The following is a 16,303-nucleotide window of genomic DNA, read 5'->3' as shown; positions in this document are numbered from 1 at the left end:
AAATATCTCACCGCCTGAGCTGACTGATTTTCATTCACAGCTCACAAATCTTTGTTTCTATGCCTAATTTTTCAGTATGTTTTTCATCAAAGGCTTTGGTGTTTACACCAACATTTACCTAATTTACTGCGTTTGAATTTCCTCTGGCACCATAACACTATTGTGATGTAAGGTGGCCAGTAAATTTCCACTGTTCTTCAAATAAAGTTAAACAATCTCTGACATCTAATCACTGTTAAAATGAACTATGATTATATAAGAACTAGAAGCAGGAGGAGGCAATCTGGCCCTCGAGCCTGCTCCGCCATTCAATGAGATCATGGCTGATCTTTTGTGGACTCAGTTCCACTTTCCGGCCTGAACACCATAACCCTTAATCCCTTTTTTCTTCAACAAACTATCTATCTTTATCAGTTTATACCCTTTCGGAATTAGAAATGTATTTCCAGAATGAAAGCAGTCACTCACATTAATGTGTTTTATATTCCTAGATGTGAATTTGAGAATGAAATGATTTAGAAGTAGAAAGCTAGAGGTTACTGTTAGCACAGTTATTGTAAATGAACATGCTGTTAGAAAAAGTTTTTGTCCAATCTTTTAATGTTTGTCTTAATTTGGTTATTCTAGCATGCAAGTAGGTGGGAGAGATCTCTGTTATACTCGTTCAAAACAAAGAAGAGAAAATCAACATGTTTGCACATACTCCCGTATCTAGCATCCTATCATCGCCTCAGGGCATCCATCCCAAAGTGTTTCCATATAGTGAATTAATTTTCAAGCAGTAGCCCCTGTTATGGAGACAAATACAGCAGCCAATTTATGGTTCCATAAAGAGTAAATATAATGATGGCCAAGATAAATGCGTTTTTGATGGTTGAAGAACAAATGTTGGCCAGGATACTGGGGAAGTTCCTTCTCTTAATCCCATTGGATCAGTTGCATCCACCTGAACTACTGGAAGAAACAGATTGACTAGGTTTAAATTATGCAGCTGGATTTAGTCAGCCTGATGGGTGTCTCATCCACCAGTCAGTCAGCTGGCAGTGAACCCCGTCAGCTCCATGGGTATAGTCCTTCTAAATGGTAGTGGTCGTGTCTGAGGAAACTTTGGTGAGTTATTGCAGTGCATTGTGTAGATGGTACACACGGCTGCCACTTTTCATCGGCGGTGGAGGGTTCGAACATCCATCTAGAAGGACAAGAGCATCCAGCCTTGATGGCACAAAGGAAAATGGTTGTGGTGGTTGAGTTCAGTCATCTCGGCTCCAGGACATCACTGCAGGAGTTCCTCAGGGTAGTGTCCTAGGCCCAACCATCTTCAGCTGCTTCATCAATGACCTCCCTTCCATCATAAGGTCAGAAGTAGGGATGTTTGCAGATAACTGCACAATGTTCAACACCACTCGTGACTCCTCGGATAATAAAACAGTCCATGACCAAATGCAGCAAGACCTGGACAATATCCAGGCTTGGGAATACAAGTGGCAAGTTACATTCGCGCCACACAAGTGCCAGGCAATGACCATCTCCTACAAGAGAGGATCTAACCACTGCCCCTTGACATTCAATGGCATTACCATCTCTGAATCCCCATAATCTACATCCTGGGAGTTACCATTGATCAAAAACTGAACTAGCAATATTAATACTGCGGTACCAGGACAAAGGCTAGGAATCCAATGTCGAGAAACTCACCTTCTGACACCCCCCCCCCCCCCCCCCCCCCCCCCCCCCCCCACACCACCAAAGCCTGTCCACCATCTACAAGGCACAAGTCTGGAGTGCAATAGAATACTCTCCACTTGCCTAGATGAATGTAGCTCTAACAACACCCAAGAAGCTCGGCAACATCCAGGGACAAAGCAGCCCTGCTTGATTGCTCCACCTTCCACAAACATTCAAACCCTCCTCCACCGATGAACAGTGGCAGCCGTGTATACCATCTACAAGATGCACTGCAGTAACTCAAAACACACGACCACTGCCATCTAGAAGGACAAGAGCAGCAAATACCTGGGAACCCACCATCTGGAATCGCTCACCAGCCTGACTTGAAAATATATCGCTGCTCTTTCACTGTCGCTGGGTCAGGTCCAGGAACCAACTACTGAAGGAAAACTAGGGATGGGCGATAAATGCTGGCCTAACCAGCGACGCTCACGTCCCGTAAAATGAGTTTTTAAAAATCTACAACCATCTTAATTATACTAGGTTTGACTTTAACCAGTGAAGAGGTTTCTAATCAACTTCAGTTTTGCTAGGGATCCTTCATGCTGCCTTGATGTCAAGGGTAATCGCTCTGATCTCACCTCTCGAGTTCAGCTGCTTTGTCCCTGTTTGGATCTAGACTGTAATGAGTTCAAGAGCTAAGTGGTCCTGGCAGAACCCAAACTGAGCATCAATGAGCAGGTTATTGCTGTTTAAATGCCATTTTATAGAACTGTCGATGACAGCACTTTGCTGGTGATAGACAGTAGACGATGGAGTAGTATTTGGCCAGATTGAATGTGTCCTGTATTTTGTGGACAGGACATACCTGGGCAATGTTCCACATTGTCAGGTAGATGCCATTATTGGGTAGATACCAATATTGTAGAAATACTGGAACAGCTTGGATAGGGGACTGGCTAGTTCTGGAGCATGCGTCTTCAGTACTACGCCGTTATTACAGCACATAGCTTTTGCTGTATCCTATGCCTTCACTCACTCCTCGTTATCAAGTGGAAGGTTTAGTAGGTTGTACATCCCAAGAAATGCACTAGGTAAGAGGCAGGAAACAGATAGGCTGCTGGGGGAGGAGTATCAGAAGATCAAATCCTCCTTCATTAATTTATTAATTCATTTGCACCCGATGCTCCATTCGTTCATTAATGGGCTGGTGTCAGCTGACCATTCAATTTATTGAACTTGTAAAAATCTTTTGTTCTATAATGGTCTAGACACTGGTAAATTAGTAACCGCATGGAACAGCACATGCACTTAGCATTGTTGACCTTCTGATGTCATGAAACCTACATTGGGAAAAGGCTCTGCATTTAGAGAGCTTTAGGAAGGGGTTAGCATTAGACTGGTTGGTGGGAGGTCCAAGATAACCTATTTAATGAGGGCCACAAGGAATCCAGCACAGTTTGTAGAGTCAAACAGAAAGTAATTTTATTTACAACAATATGGACACAGTAGCAGTAGTTCACTACTGCTTCCTTCTCCAGCCGGTACCACACTGGCCAGCTCTATATATTCACTGCAACTACTAGCGATTGCCTTACACCCCCCCCCCCCCCCCCCCCCCCATGGGGGATCTCATACTCCCCAAGAAACATGGGGTAACCAAGTGTCTTCAGCCAATAGGATTAGAACATAGAACATAGGACAGTACAGCACAGAACAGGCCCTTCGGCCCTCGATGTTGTGCCGAGCAATGATCACCCTACCCAAACCCACGTATCCACCCTATACCCGTAACCCAACAACCCCCCCCCCCCCCCTTAACCGTACTTTTTTATTTAGGACACTAGGGGCAATTTAGCATGGCCAATCCACCTAACCCGCACATCTTTGGACTGTGGGAGGAAACCGGAGCACCCGGAGGAAACCCACGCACACACGGGGAGGACGTGCAGACTCCGCACAGACAGTGACCCAGCCGGGAATCGAACCTGGGACCCTGGAGCTGTAAAGCATTTATGCTAACCACCATGCTACCGTGTTGCCCCCACGGATTGCTATGGGCCAGGGGTTAGAGAACCCCAAAGTGTATCATGGAGTTCACCTGACCCACACTTTTACTAGATTGTGGTATGGAGAGCACATGGCCCACTCTACAGGTTAGGGATAGCAGAAATGGAAAAGTATTTTTAAAAAGCAAAACAATGTTTATTCTCTGAACTTAAGTTAACCTTTTTAAACTATACAGTGAACATCTTAGCAACCATTAATTCAAATGCAACCCCCAAAGACTACAACACTAAGTAAACCTTTAAGCTTTCCTTTTTAACATCAATACGACTGAAAAACAAAACCTTTATCAGAAGCATTTCTTAAAGGTACTCGCACTACAGATATTTATATACACACCCATTCATAAACTCCCATTTCTTAAAGGTACTCTCACATGACAGGATCCGTCAGATTATAACATACTATTAATTATGTTAATAATTATGTGAATAAATTCAATAAGCCATTCATAATCAGAAGAATATTTTTCTTCTGCATCTCATTCTAAAGTTTTGTTTATTTCTGCTGCTGTGGCTGATACCTTGATTATCTTGAATTATAAATTATCTTCCAAGCTGCATGTCCTCCATAATTGTCCTTTGGCAAGCAAACAAAACGGTTGTTTATTTAACCTTTAGCTAATTCCCTCAAACTCATTTTTGTCTCAGAATAACCCTGAGACCCTAGACATAGGCTGTAATTCTCCAGCTGTTGTGATTCACTGTTCCCACCAGCAGCGCACCCCCGCTCGCGAGTTTCCCGGTAGCGGGGAGTAGTTTCAATGGGAAATCCCATTAACAAGCAACGGAAGTAGTGAATACTGCCACCAGGAACCGATAGAATCCAGCCCAAAGAGGGAACCAAAGAGAAAATGCTGGGAAATCTCAGCAGATCTGGCAGCATGCTGAGATTTTCCAGCATTTTCTCTTTTTGGTTTCAGATTCCAGCATCTGCAGTAATTTGCTTTTATGCAAAGAGGGAAAAACAGGTGATAGCCAATTTGCTGTCCAATTTATATAGTGCTTGATTCTTTTTTCTTCGATGTTTCCAATTTCAATGACTCAATGACTGTTAGTTCTCTACACAATGGTGAGGAATTGAACAAACGAATGTGATATAAAATAGGATTATTATTTAGAATAATGTAGATGATAGAGCTGATGGTAGTGAGTTCACAGACAAAGAACAAAGGGACTCAGCAAAGCATGGCTAGGAGGGGGGAAGGGAGCCTCGTGCAGAGGGTGATGAAAAGGATGCTGGGTAACAAGAGGCCCAGGGTTGAGGAATGCAAAGTGAGCCAATCAGGATATATGGTCAGGTCAGGAGGTGTATAGGATGACCTATGGGAATCTTGTATGTGAAACTTGATGCCATTTGAATGATATGTGCATAAATCTCTTTGTCTCCGACCTCACTCGTTTCTGGGGGCTTCAGGAGACTGCATGTGTTCTGAATCTCTATAGAGCGGGGCAGCCTTGTACGTTGTTTAAAAATAAATAATACTATATGGCAGCACGGTAGCATGGTGGTTAGCATAAATGCTTCACAGCTCCAGGGTCCCAGGTTCGATTCCCGGCTGGGTCACTGTCTGTGCGGAGTCTGCACGTCCTCCCCGTGTGTGCGTGGGTTTCCTCCGGGTGCTCCGGTTTCCTCCCACTGTCCAAAGATGTACGGGTTAGGTGGATTGGCCATGCTAAATTGCCCGTAGTGTCCTAAAAAAAAAGTAAGGTTAAGGGGGGGGGGGTTCTTGAGTTACGGGTATAGGGTGGATACGTGGGTTTGAGTAGGGTGATCATTGCTCGGCACAACATCGAGGGCCAAAGGGACTGTTCTGTGCTGTACTGTTCTATGTTCTATGTTCTATGTTCTATACCTACAGATCCCTCTTGTGTTTTATTGAGGCCAGACTGACGGGTAAAGAACTTAATTTGTCAATGGTACATTATTGTTTATCTTTTCATTAAGGTTAATGAACATAGCCAAATACAGGCTAGAGTGAGAAAAATTATGCCATGTTCTCCTAGGTTGCCTTACTCCCCAAATGGCAATGATTCTGCTTTAAATCCTAGTTGTCCTACGACTACAACAGCTTGTATTTCTAGCGCAAATAAAATCTGACCCCAGTCACGTGGGTAGGTATTATGGCAAGTAACCAAAAGTAAGTGGTAGGTTTTAAGGAGCGTCTTGAAAGAGAGTAGAGTGTTGAAAGGTGAGAGGCTTAAGGGCAGAAATTCCAGAGGCAAGGAACAGGACAGTGAAAGGACATCAATAATGTGGAGTAATTAAAATCAGGGATGAGAAAAAGGCCAGAATTAGAGGATTGCAGAAATCTCCAAGGGTTGTAGGGCTAGGGGAGGTTACACAGATAGGAGGGGTGAGACCATGAAAATAAATGAGAATTTTAAAATCAAGGCACTGCCAGACTAAAAACGAATGTAGGTCAGAGATAATAGGTGAATGGGTCTTGGTGCAAGTTAGGATGTGGTCAGTCGATTTTGGATGAGTTTATGGAGGGTGGAAATGGGGGATTAGCCAAGCGACTGCTGGATTTTAATGAGGGTTTCTGTTGCAGATGAGCTGAGGCAAGAAAGAGACAGTCAATGTGATCAATGACAGTGTGGAAGCTGGTCTTGGTGGTGGTCAGAAATTTATCTCAGGGTCAAATCAATTACCTAATTGTGAACTATACAGTTCAGCCTCAAGCCAGTGAGCCAGCGGATGGATGGACTTGGTGGAAAAGGAGCAGAGCTTATGGTGGGTACTGAAGACAATAGCTGAAATGTTTCTGCCTTTTCTGCTACTGGGATCTTCCAGTCCCACTCCTGCAGTGCATTCCCTGGCAGCAGAGGTTGCAGGACACGCAAAACCCCATAGTTATCAGCAGGACTGGAAGATCCTGCTGCCGGCCAGTAGTGGGCTGCCTCCACTGCCAGAAATCACGCCACAGGGGAGGTGGAATTCCCATCCCCTGTCTTCAGTTTCCCCATTTCTTGGAGGAAATTTCTGTTAAACAAGCAGTGTGACAAATCAGAGACAATAGAAGGGAAGAGAGTTGGTGGTGAGGTAAAACTGATTGTATGCATGTGATAGTAGAATGCTAATAATGATAGTAATATTTCAAGCTATTTTAAAGGCATTACCACATAACAAAATGGAAGATTTGCAGTTTTGTAAAATGCAATTTCTTCATTTGCCTTAACAATATTAATTCGTTGCAACTAGTTCCTTAAAAAGCAATGTCAAAAAGTGAACAACTTTGAAACAACATTGAACAGCCGGTAGCACTTTCTAGTGTAAGAACAGATGTTGTGGATTGGTGCAGCACTATATCCATAATGACTCACAATTTTCCTTCCAGACTCTTGAGATGCATTTTCAGTATTGGAAGTTTAATGATGTTACCTTCACTGTGTATCTGTCATCAATTTAGGACACTGTAAATCCTCTCCAGCTGATCTGAGCATTTTTCCAGCAATTCTAACGAATATTCTTCCATTCTGTGTGCCAGTGTTTTGTGTTCTATTACTAAAACACATGTCTCCATGACTTGGTCAGTAATTTGAACTATTTTTCATTACTGCAGTCACTTTCATTCATTCATTTTTGCAAACCAATTGCCTTTTTAATATTATTCTCTTTTTGCATCCAACCAAGTAACATTCTAATTACTGCAGGAATCCCATGGATTCGGTTTTGAAATCTAATGGAGGTGCCAGCTCTTCTGGGTAGTAGAGAGTCAAGTCCATGGCACAATCAATGACTCATCTGTACAGGGAGGGAGATGGAAGTATTCAAAAACAATTATGGACATGGATCCAGGATGGTGTGTTGCCACACTGGAGCCAAAGTCAAGGATTCTACTGAGTTTCCGAGGGAGCAATACTGCAGAAACCCTAGGGGAGTGTAAAGAGTGTAGGAATGAAATTAAAAAGGAAATCAGAAAAGCAAAGAGAGCATGACAAAAATAATGGCAAATAAAATCAAGGAAAACCCAAGGATGTTTGATGAATACATAAAGAGCAAAGGGATAACTAAGGAAACAGTAAGATGGATAAGAGACCAAAATGACAACTGGTTTGTGGAGGCACAAATTGTGTCTGGTTCTCAATGAATACTTTGAGTCTCCTTTCACAAAGAAAGGGGACAATACAGACATTGTAGTTAAAGAGGTGTGAAATATTAGATGGTATGAACCTCGGAGAGAGAAGTTAGTGTTTTTGAAAGTTGATGAAATTCGAGGTCCCTCTACTTAATTGAAATCAGGAAAGAAACTCCTCAAAGAAAATGAGAGATGGGCAATAAATACATAGCTTGCCAACGAACCTGTATCCCATAAACAAATTTTTAAAACCTCTTGATCCACCGATCATTCCCAGCCAGCAACCTCTCCCTTCCTGGAATGGTCAGGAAGTGAAGCAGCAACATTTGAATGAGGCCCATTGATAAAGTTTTCATGGCCTTCTGCTACCTTTGGCAGGTGCGAAATTTGCTCACAAAGTGGTTTGCAGCCATAAGCTGCTTCAAGTTAAAATCCATCTGAAAGAGTAGGCAGTATTTTTTGCAGCTTGATTTTTGAAAAGCTGCTTGAAATACTGGTCTTCTGCTGTTTGTTTATTTGTTTTAATGGAATTGACAGTTTTTTAAACCGTCGTGTTTCTTTTTGTGTTGTAGTGAGTGTAGACTTTCCAAGAGTTACTTGCAAAACCTTTTCCTCTTCATTTTTCCAAATCAGGAAGATGTAAGAATTACAGACCTGGATGTAGTGCATAGACCTGGATGTAATAGCATAGTAAAAGAGCAAAGATCGTTCAGATGCTGTTGCAACGTAAAGCTCCAAATTCTGTTTCTATAACATGGGAAATTACTTTGTAGAGGCTCAAAGGTTGCAACAGTGATCTTCCATGTATTTAAATAAAGTTCGGAATGTGAGCATTGCTAGCAAGGCCAAAATTTATTGCCCTTCTCTAATTGCCCTTGACAAAGTGGTGAGCTGTCTACTTGTACGGCTGCAGTCCATGGGTGTAGGTACATCCACAGTGCTGTTAGATAGGGTTTTCCAAGATTTTAACCCAACAATAGTGAATTAATGTCAATATAGTCCAAGTCAGGATGCTGAGTGACTTGGAGGGGAGCTTACAGGTGGTAATAGTCCCATACATTTGCCTCTCTTGTCGTTCTAGATGGTAGAGATTGCACATTTGAAAGATGCTATTGAAGAAGGCTTGACGAGTTGTTGCAGTTCATCCATTAGATGGAGACGCAGAGAGGGGATCGTTAGCCACACACGTGTTTTACAGTGGTGGTGGGGTTGGGATGGAAGGGTGCGGGGAGGGTGGAAGTTGAAGAGGAGGGGTGTGGATGGAGAATTGGGGTCACATGGACAGTTGGGGGGGGGGGGATGCTCATGTTCGGGCTGAAAAGTACCATGGGGAGGGGTGGGTATTGCTGTCTGCTCACTCGTGCTACCCGATGTCCTTTTTCCTGCACAGGAGGTTACTCCACCTGGTCACACTCCCGGTGTTCATAGCCACCACCATCTCATTCCAGGTAGCACTGGCTACCCTATGGTAACCCTCCAGGACCCTCACAAGCAATGACTCATCTCCATGGTGCCTCAGGGGAACAGGACCGGAGAATCGACAGACCGGCGTCGGAGCGGTGTCGCGTGATTCGTGGCTCCCCTCCCACCCCCACCGCCGATTCTTCGACCTGGCGTGGGGTTGGAGAATCCCGCCCAATATTTCTATAAAACATAAAATTTTAGTCATCCATTTCTTCTTAGAATCATAGAATCCCTACAGTGTTGAAGGAAGCCATTCAGCTCATCGAGTCTGCACCGACCCTCTGAAAGAGCATCCTTCCCAGGCCCACTCCCCTGCCTGATCCCCGTAACCCCAAGTAGACTTTGGACACACTAAGGGGCAATTTAGCGTGGCCAATCCACCTACCCTGCACATCGTTGGATTGTGGGAGGAAACTGAAGCTCACGGAGGAAACCCACGCAGACACTGGGAGAAAATACAAACTCCACACAGACAGTCACCCAAGATCGGAATCGAACCCGTGAGCTGTGAGGTAGCTGTGCTAGCCACTGAACCTAAGTCTGTGAGCTGGATTTCATCCTGAGTTCAGGAAACACGGTTAGAGGCAGTTCCTGACTTCAATCAAAACCTGTCACCTCCTCCCATAACCACCATTAAATTAAAACTCTAACAATCTAATAAAAGCATTAATCAAACTGTGCATACTGCATTGAATAAACTCCAGCCCCATTAAAAGAACGTTAAACCCGACAAGTTGTAAAATCAAGCCAGCATCTACTCAGAAACCTCATCAAAGACAAATAAACCTATTAGAATCTCTTAGAACTGTCAATCAAACTATGCCCTCAATCCCTTGAACAACTGTGTAAACAAACACCCTGCTGAACTAAGTGCATTGTTAGCTAGTGGAACTCAGCCAAGCATTCATAATAGCTGTTAAAAAAACATTACAACTCCAGACAATGGAAATGAGAGACCATGGACAGGATTCTCCGACCCACCGCCAGGTCAGAGAATCGCCGGGGGGGCGGCGTGAATCCCGCCCCCGCTGGATGCTGAATTCTCTGGCGCTGGGGGTTTGGCGGGGGCGGGAATCATGCCGGTCGGGGGCCGTTGGCAGCGCCCCCCCTGGTGATTCTCCGGCCCGCGATGGGACGAGTGGCCGCCTGTTTTCGGCAGGTCCGCCGGCGTATGTTACGACAGGTACTTACTGGCAGGACATGGCTCCGTGGGCGGCCTCGGGGGGGCGCAGGGGAATCTGACCCCTGGGAGTGCCCCCATGATGGCCTGGCCCGCGATCGGAGCCCATCGATCCGCGGGCGGGCATGTCACTCTATTCCTCTACGCTGGCCGGTGTAACATTCCGTGATGGCCGGCGCGGAGATGAACCCCCCTGTACATGCGCTGGGATGATGCCAGCACACACTGGCACTCCTGCGCATGCGCCAACTCGCACCGGCTGGCAGAGGCCCTTCGGCGCCGGTTGGCGTGACGCCAAACGCCAAAGGAGGATTCCGCACCTTCAGGGACAGCCCGATGCCAGAGTGGTTCATGCCACTCCTTCACGCCGGAGTTGCCCACCTCGCCGATTTCCGAAGAATCCCACCCCAGATTGTTTTCTACTTCAAAGCAGATGGCCTGTCAATCACAGGAGACTCGGCAGCTGTTTATTCTTTTTTTAGTTTAGGCAGCAGGCTATTCTTCCCAAGTTAAAGCACTGTGGACATGCTGTTCAGGTCATGACAGTAGTGTTCCAGAACTGTTTTATTCAATTTTAAATGCACAATAGCACATTTTCCAATTGGAAAAGTACTCGAATGCATCTCAGCACTTACACACAGCTGGTCAATGAAATGATCAACTTACCTTTGCAGGCCAGAGCACTACGATCAATCACTGCAGTAAAAACATCTAACTTATAAGGCAACATCTAATGATAACATTGGAAATTATCAAAAGATTAACACTTACTGCTAGGATGTTCCCGGATCCTCTGCAGGGTTCCACAAATATTCTCAAACTTTCTTACCTGGCAGGCTTTCCAAGGGCTTTCAAAACTCACTCACCCCAATAAAAAATACTGTGGGACATGAAATACACATTTCTCCTCAGTCTATCGATGACAGCCCCAACATCACTGGTTGTGTGTGCAGGGTTGCACCCAGACCTATCCTGAACCCTTCCCTGCCTACGGAAATCATAGACTCCCTATAGCGCAGAAGGAGGCCGTTCAGCCCCTCGGGTCTGCACCGACACTCTGAAAGAGAATTTTACCTAGCCACACTACCCTGCCCTAATCCCATAACCCCATCTAACCTGCACATCCTTGGAGTCTAAGGGGCAATTTTATCATGACTGATCCACCTAACCTGCACAACTTTGGAATGTGGGAGGAAACCCATCCTGACACGGGGAGAAAGTGCAAACTCCACACAGTAACCCGATACCGGAATTGAACCCAGGTCCCAGGCACTGTGAGGCAGCAGTGCTAACCACTGTGCCAATGTGCCGGAAGTTTATGTGGGTTTCTTTTTGAAAGGAAACTCCAAATTTTGGCCCTGCTCCCTCAATTTTCTAAACCCATTCGCAATTTTTTGGGGACATGAAAATCCAACCTCAAGGCCAGTATCTTATGATACTGCCACCAGATGAGTCAGCAAGGAAGGCACCTGCCAAAGGCCACCAGTTAACATTCCAAGGAGCAATAATTTATTGCTGTAGTTGGATCGTCCGCCACTCACTTGGGAGCAAGACCTGCATCAGAGAGCCTTTGCCAATCTGAAAGGCTGGCATGTGTGTAGTCCCACTAGGTGGCTGGTTTGTGATGCGGAGCGATGCCAACAGCGCAGGTTCAATTCCTGTACAGGCTGCAGTTACCATGAAGTCCTTGTCTTCTCAAACCTGTCCCTCGCCTGTGGTGGGGTGACCCTCAGGTTAAGTCACCAACGGACAGCTCTCTCTCTCTTGAAGGGGAGATCAGCTTATGGTCTTCGGGGACTATGGCAGCATTCACTTCAGTCCCAAGCAGTGCCAAAAGCAATATGGCCACTGAAATCCACAGAGAGTAAATCCAGGAGTCCAGGTAAGTGTGGGGTTTCTCAAGGTGGGGATGTAAGTTAAGACTCAGGGAGGGTGTGGGTGTTGATGGAGAAGCTGTGGGAAGCACCCACACTGGGGAGACCTTGAGGAAGGGTGAGGGGCACCCACTGTGGAAAGGCGGCTGTTGATAGAGCCAACCCTGTCCTTTCCCACCCAAAGATTGAGCTTTGCCTTGCTCCTGAACTCATCCTGCCAGCCAGAAAATTGAGGCCAGGCTCGAAGTAGCCCTTATGTTATCATTATTTGCCCAATTAAGGGCCTCAATTAGGCAAGGACAGGCAGGCTGGACTGGGCCTCACCTGCATCACCATTAAACTGCAGACAGATTGAGGTGGGCAAGAGGAAGGTGGGAAGATCATCTGGGGAGTTTTATGGGCCCATTCCTGCATGCAAACCCACCAGCGGAGGACCATAAATTCTTTTCCTTCCCCTTTAAGGTGTACTGCAGCAGTTCAAGAAGATGGTTCATCACCACCTTCTCAAGGGTAATTAAGGGTGGGCATCAAATGTTGTCCTTGCCAATGACACCCAAATCCCATGAAGGAATTTTTAAAAAGGTTACTTTTTTAACCTATTTTTACCTAAATTATGTAGGACTTTCCCTTATTTTAAAAACGTTATTGCTGATAGGGTTCTTTTTCCTTTATTGAATGTTATTGTTGAATTTAATTCAAATAAATGCTCTCTGGTATTATCAAAGAATAATTATTGTGTTGTATGTTTCTTCTAGGGTATTCCCGGAATGCCAGGACATATTGGACCTATGGGACACAAGGTTTGCATATAATTTCAATATCAAGTTTACAAAGCTCATCTTGTAGCAAGCTGCTGAAATAAGGCATCCTTAATCAGATCATTTTGCACTGTATATTGCGCAGACTCATGATCAGACCTGAGGCCTATGGTCCTGAAAAGTGCCCAGTCTGCCTCAGATTACTCTGGAAGGGTAAGGTATCACAAAAATCCGAGTGACAGGTGAAACCAGCTGCTTCATGCTGCTAATATGCAGTAGCAACATGAGTGGTATTCACCACTAACAGAATGCTACTGTCAAGCAAGAAAGGTGTTCTGTCACACAAATGAGTAATGTAGTATATGAATTTCAGTGCCAATTTGATGCCATGGATGTAGGTAGTACACTCCAAAGACTGGCGGATCGACTGGCGTTCTCCCAGTGAGCCAGAGGGTGGGGGGGGGGGGGGGGGGGGGGGGGGGTGGGGGGGGGGGGGGAGGTGGTATATATTCTTTGATATATTTATGGTATATTTATTTTTTTCTTCGTTTTTTGGGGGGAATTGTAGTTGTATAAGTTAACCGAAGGTTTAAGACATGGCAGGACACCTGAGGAAGGAGCTGCGCTCCGAAAGCTCGTGTTTGAAACAAACCTGTTGGACTTTAACCTGGTGTTGTAAGACTTCTTACAATTATATAAGGCAGTGATGCTGGACCGTAGGGAGGAAGTGTATGCAGGAATTAGCTAGTGAAGGCCAGAAGAGCAGATAGTGCAAGTAAGGTTAGATCATAGTTTAAAAGTAGTGAGATTAGGTGTAGATGAGTGTAGTTTGATGTTATTGATCAATTGTGTATTCTTAAGGAGTACGAGTGGAATCCAAGTTAGTAGTGTAAATAAATTAATAGCTTTGTTTAAGTTAAAGCTATTTTGTGGTCTTTGTGAACACTACCTCACCATCCTGAAATAAGCAACACAAAGAACACCACAACGACCACACTTCGAGTGGCTGTTCAGGTCCCACAGAGTTTTGCAACTTCACTTTTATGTTGCATCAACAAGTTATTTCATACTTCTGGAGAACAATAATTTGACAAATGCTTTCTGAAGTGTCAGAAGATTGCATAGAAAAAGTTTCAGTCAACCTATTTTTGTTATTTAGGATAAATATTGGGCAGGACATCACCTGTTCTTGAATAATGCAATGGATTTTTATATCCACATGAGCAGACACTCATTCAAAATACAGCACATCTGACAATGCAGTAATTCTTTGGGACTGCACTGAATTAAAAAATTGAGGATAAGTAACTTTGATAGTGAACCATACACTATCCTTTGGAGGCAGTAACAGGCGATTTACCAAAGTGTTCAAAAAAGTGACTGTGGTAGAGCAGCCCCTTTAAGGGCCGAGCCCTTGCGGTCCACGTGACTGGCTTGGGGCCTATTGCCTGACCTATGAGGCCCTGTGAGTGGGGTCCTGGGAAGTGTGGACCCTGGAGCCAGAGAGTGAAGACCTGTTTAGTGACTCTGTGCTTGTGTACCTTGACTTGTTACCAATAAAGCCTTGTTCGTAATACTGGAAGTCTCCATGGTATTGCCTCAAGACACCTTATTGGCAACAAGTGTAAGCCGGATTGATCGCAAGTCTGCAGTAGTTCATAATTCCAGGGGAAAGGGGGAAACCTGCAAAGTGAACAAATAAGTCAAAAAGCATCAACCGCATCATAAAACAGGGAGTGAAAAATGTCCATGATTGGGAAACTTGGTCTGAAGACTGGAGCCAGTATATTGAGAGCTCTGTTACTCCTTTACAGCAAACAAAATAATGGAGGACGATAAACAGAAGGTTTGTGGGCAACCAACCTGCAACCTTATAAGAAATGTTTATGTCCCGATACAAAGTTATTTGACCAGTTGGTGACACTGGTTAGGTAGCATTTCCACCTCAGATCCTTGATCATACTACAGTGATACAAGTTTAATTTTTCTGTCAGGGACCCAGGAGAGATGATCTCCACCTTCATTGCCAGACTCCACCAAATGTGCAAGCATTATGAGTTTGGCACAGAGATCGGAGACATGCTGTACACTGTTTATTATATGGTTTATGTTTACTATATAATATAAACTGATGTGTTAGGCACGTTGGTTCGATGTGGACTGCACTCGATGCAGGGAAGCTAAAAACAGATGTCTAACACTGGAGAAGATCCAACACTGTTTTATTCAATGATAGAACTGATAAACATATTCAGCTGTGGGTCGACACTATACTGAACTGACTTGAGACCTAGTAGTAGCCTGACCAGACTTACTAGCTACCGCATGGTGTTTGCACTGGCTAGCTCGTGGACTCTGACTGTCTCAGTGGCTGGGTCCAGAGAGAGCGGGAAACCGAGTGCCCTCTGGCTTTATAGAGGTAGTGTCCTGTCTGGTGATTGGCTGCACTGTGTTGTGTGCTTACTGGTCATCCTGTGTGTCAATCACTGCTTGTCTGCACCTCGTTATATACATGAGTGGATATTATGACATAAACAACATGTGTGAAAAAGAAGATTCTGGCTGAAACAAATATTACCGTAAACAGGGCACTCAAGGTTGCTCGGGTAACTGAGTGTGCCGAGAGGGGTGCTTCAGAGCTTCAAAGCATGCAAGAAGGCAAGGTGAACGAGCTGTGGGAAGATTTGGCTGCAAGGCGCGCAGCCAGTTCGACAGACACAGAGGAAGTTCATCCACGATCCCAGGAACAGGATCGTAGTCAGTGTCAGGAAAGAAAATGTGTCGTCAGCCAGAAGTCAAGACGACTGCCACCGACGTGGGGGAGACTACTCCCAAGAAGCGTGCTGCTGCAGAGAGTTTATTTGTTTTGAGTGCAATAGGAATGGTCATATCCAGGCACGTTGCCACACCAGGCAGAGCCAAATAAAAAAATAACAACTTATGACTCAAGTGAGCAAACTGGAGAGGAGTTCAGATGAAGAACCTGAAACATTCAGATTAAACACAGTGAAAGTGAGCAAAATAATTCTCGGAGCAGTTGGAGCCAGCAGGCAGCACCAGTGCTCCCATGTTGGAGTCAGAACAGAGGGAATCTAGGAATTCTGAGGGATTTAAGGGGGGAGGGATGTGGTGATGTGGCCCCTTTAAGAGGCGAGCCCTCACGGCCCACATGACTGGTTTGATCCTATTGCACAGGAGTGCCCTAACCCCT

At 44.9% G+C, this 16,303-nt stretch overlaps 1 protein-coding gene across 3 annotated transcripts in view; it reads left to right on the top strand.

Annotated features, from left to right (window-relative positions):
* The window catches only part of col21a1 (collagen, type XXI, alpha 1), a 363,276-nt gene that overhangs the window by 238,680 nt on the left and 108,293 nt on the right, over nt 1-16,303 (top strand). For all 3 annotated transcript variants that reach the window (XM_038800645.1, XM_038800643.1, XM_038800644.1), the window contains exon 18: nt 13,090-13,134. In XM_038800645.1, coding sequence (XP_038656573.1) covers nt 13,090-13,134 — 45 coding nt within the window. The remainder of the gene's footprint in view (nt 1-13,089; nt 13,135-16,303) is intronic.

Source organism: Scyliorhinus canicula, chromosome 6, assembly GCF_902713615.1.
Source record: "Scyliorhinus canicula chromosome 6, sScyCan1.1, whole genome shotgun sequence".
NCBI lineage: Eukaryota > Metazoa > Chordata > Chondrichthyes > Carcharhiniformes > Scyliorhinidae > Scyliorhinus > Scyliorhinus canicula.
This window is presented reverse-complemented; position numbering and strand designations above follow the sequence as displayed.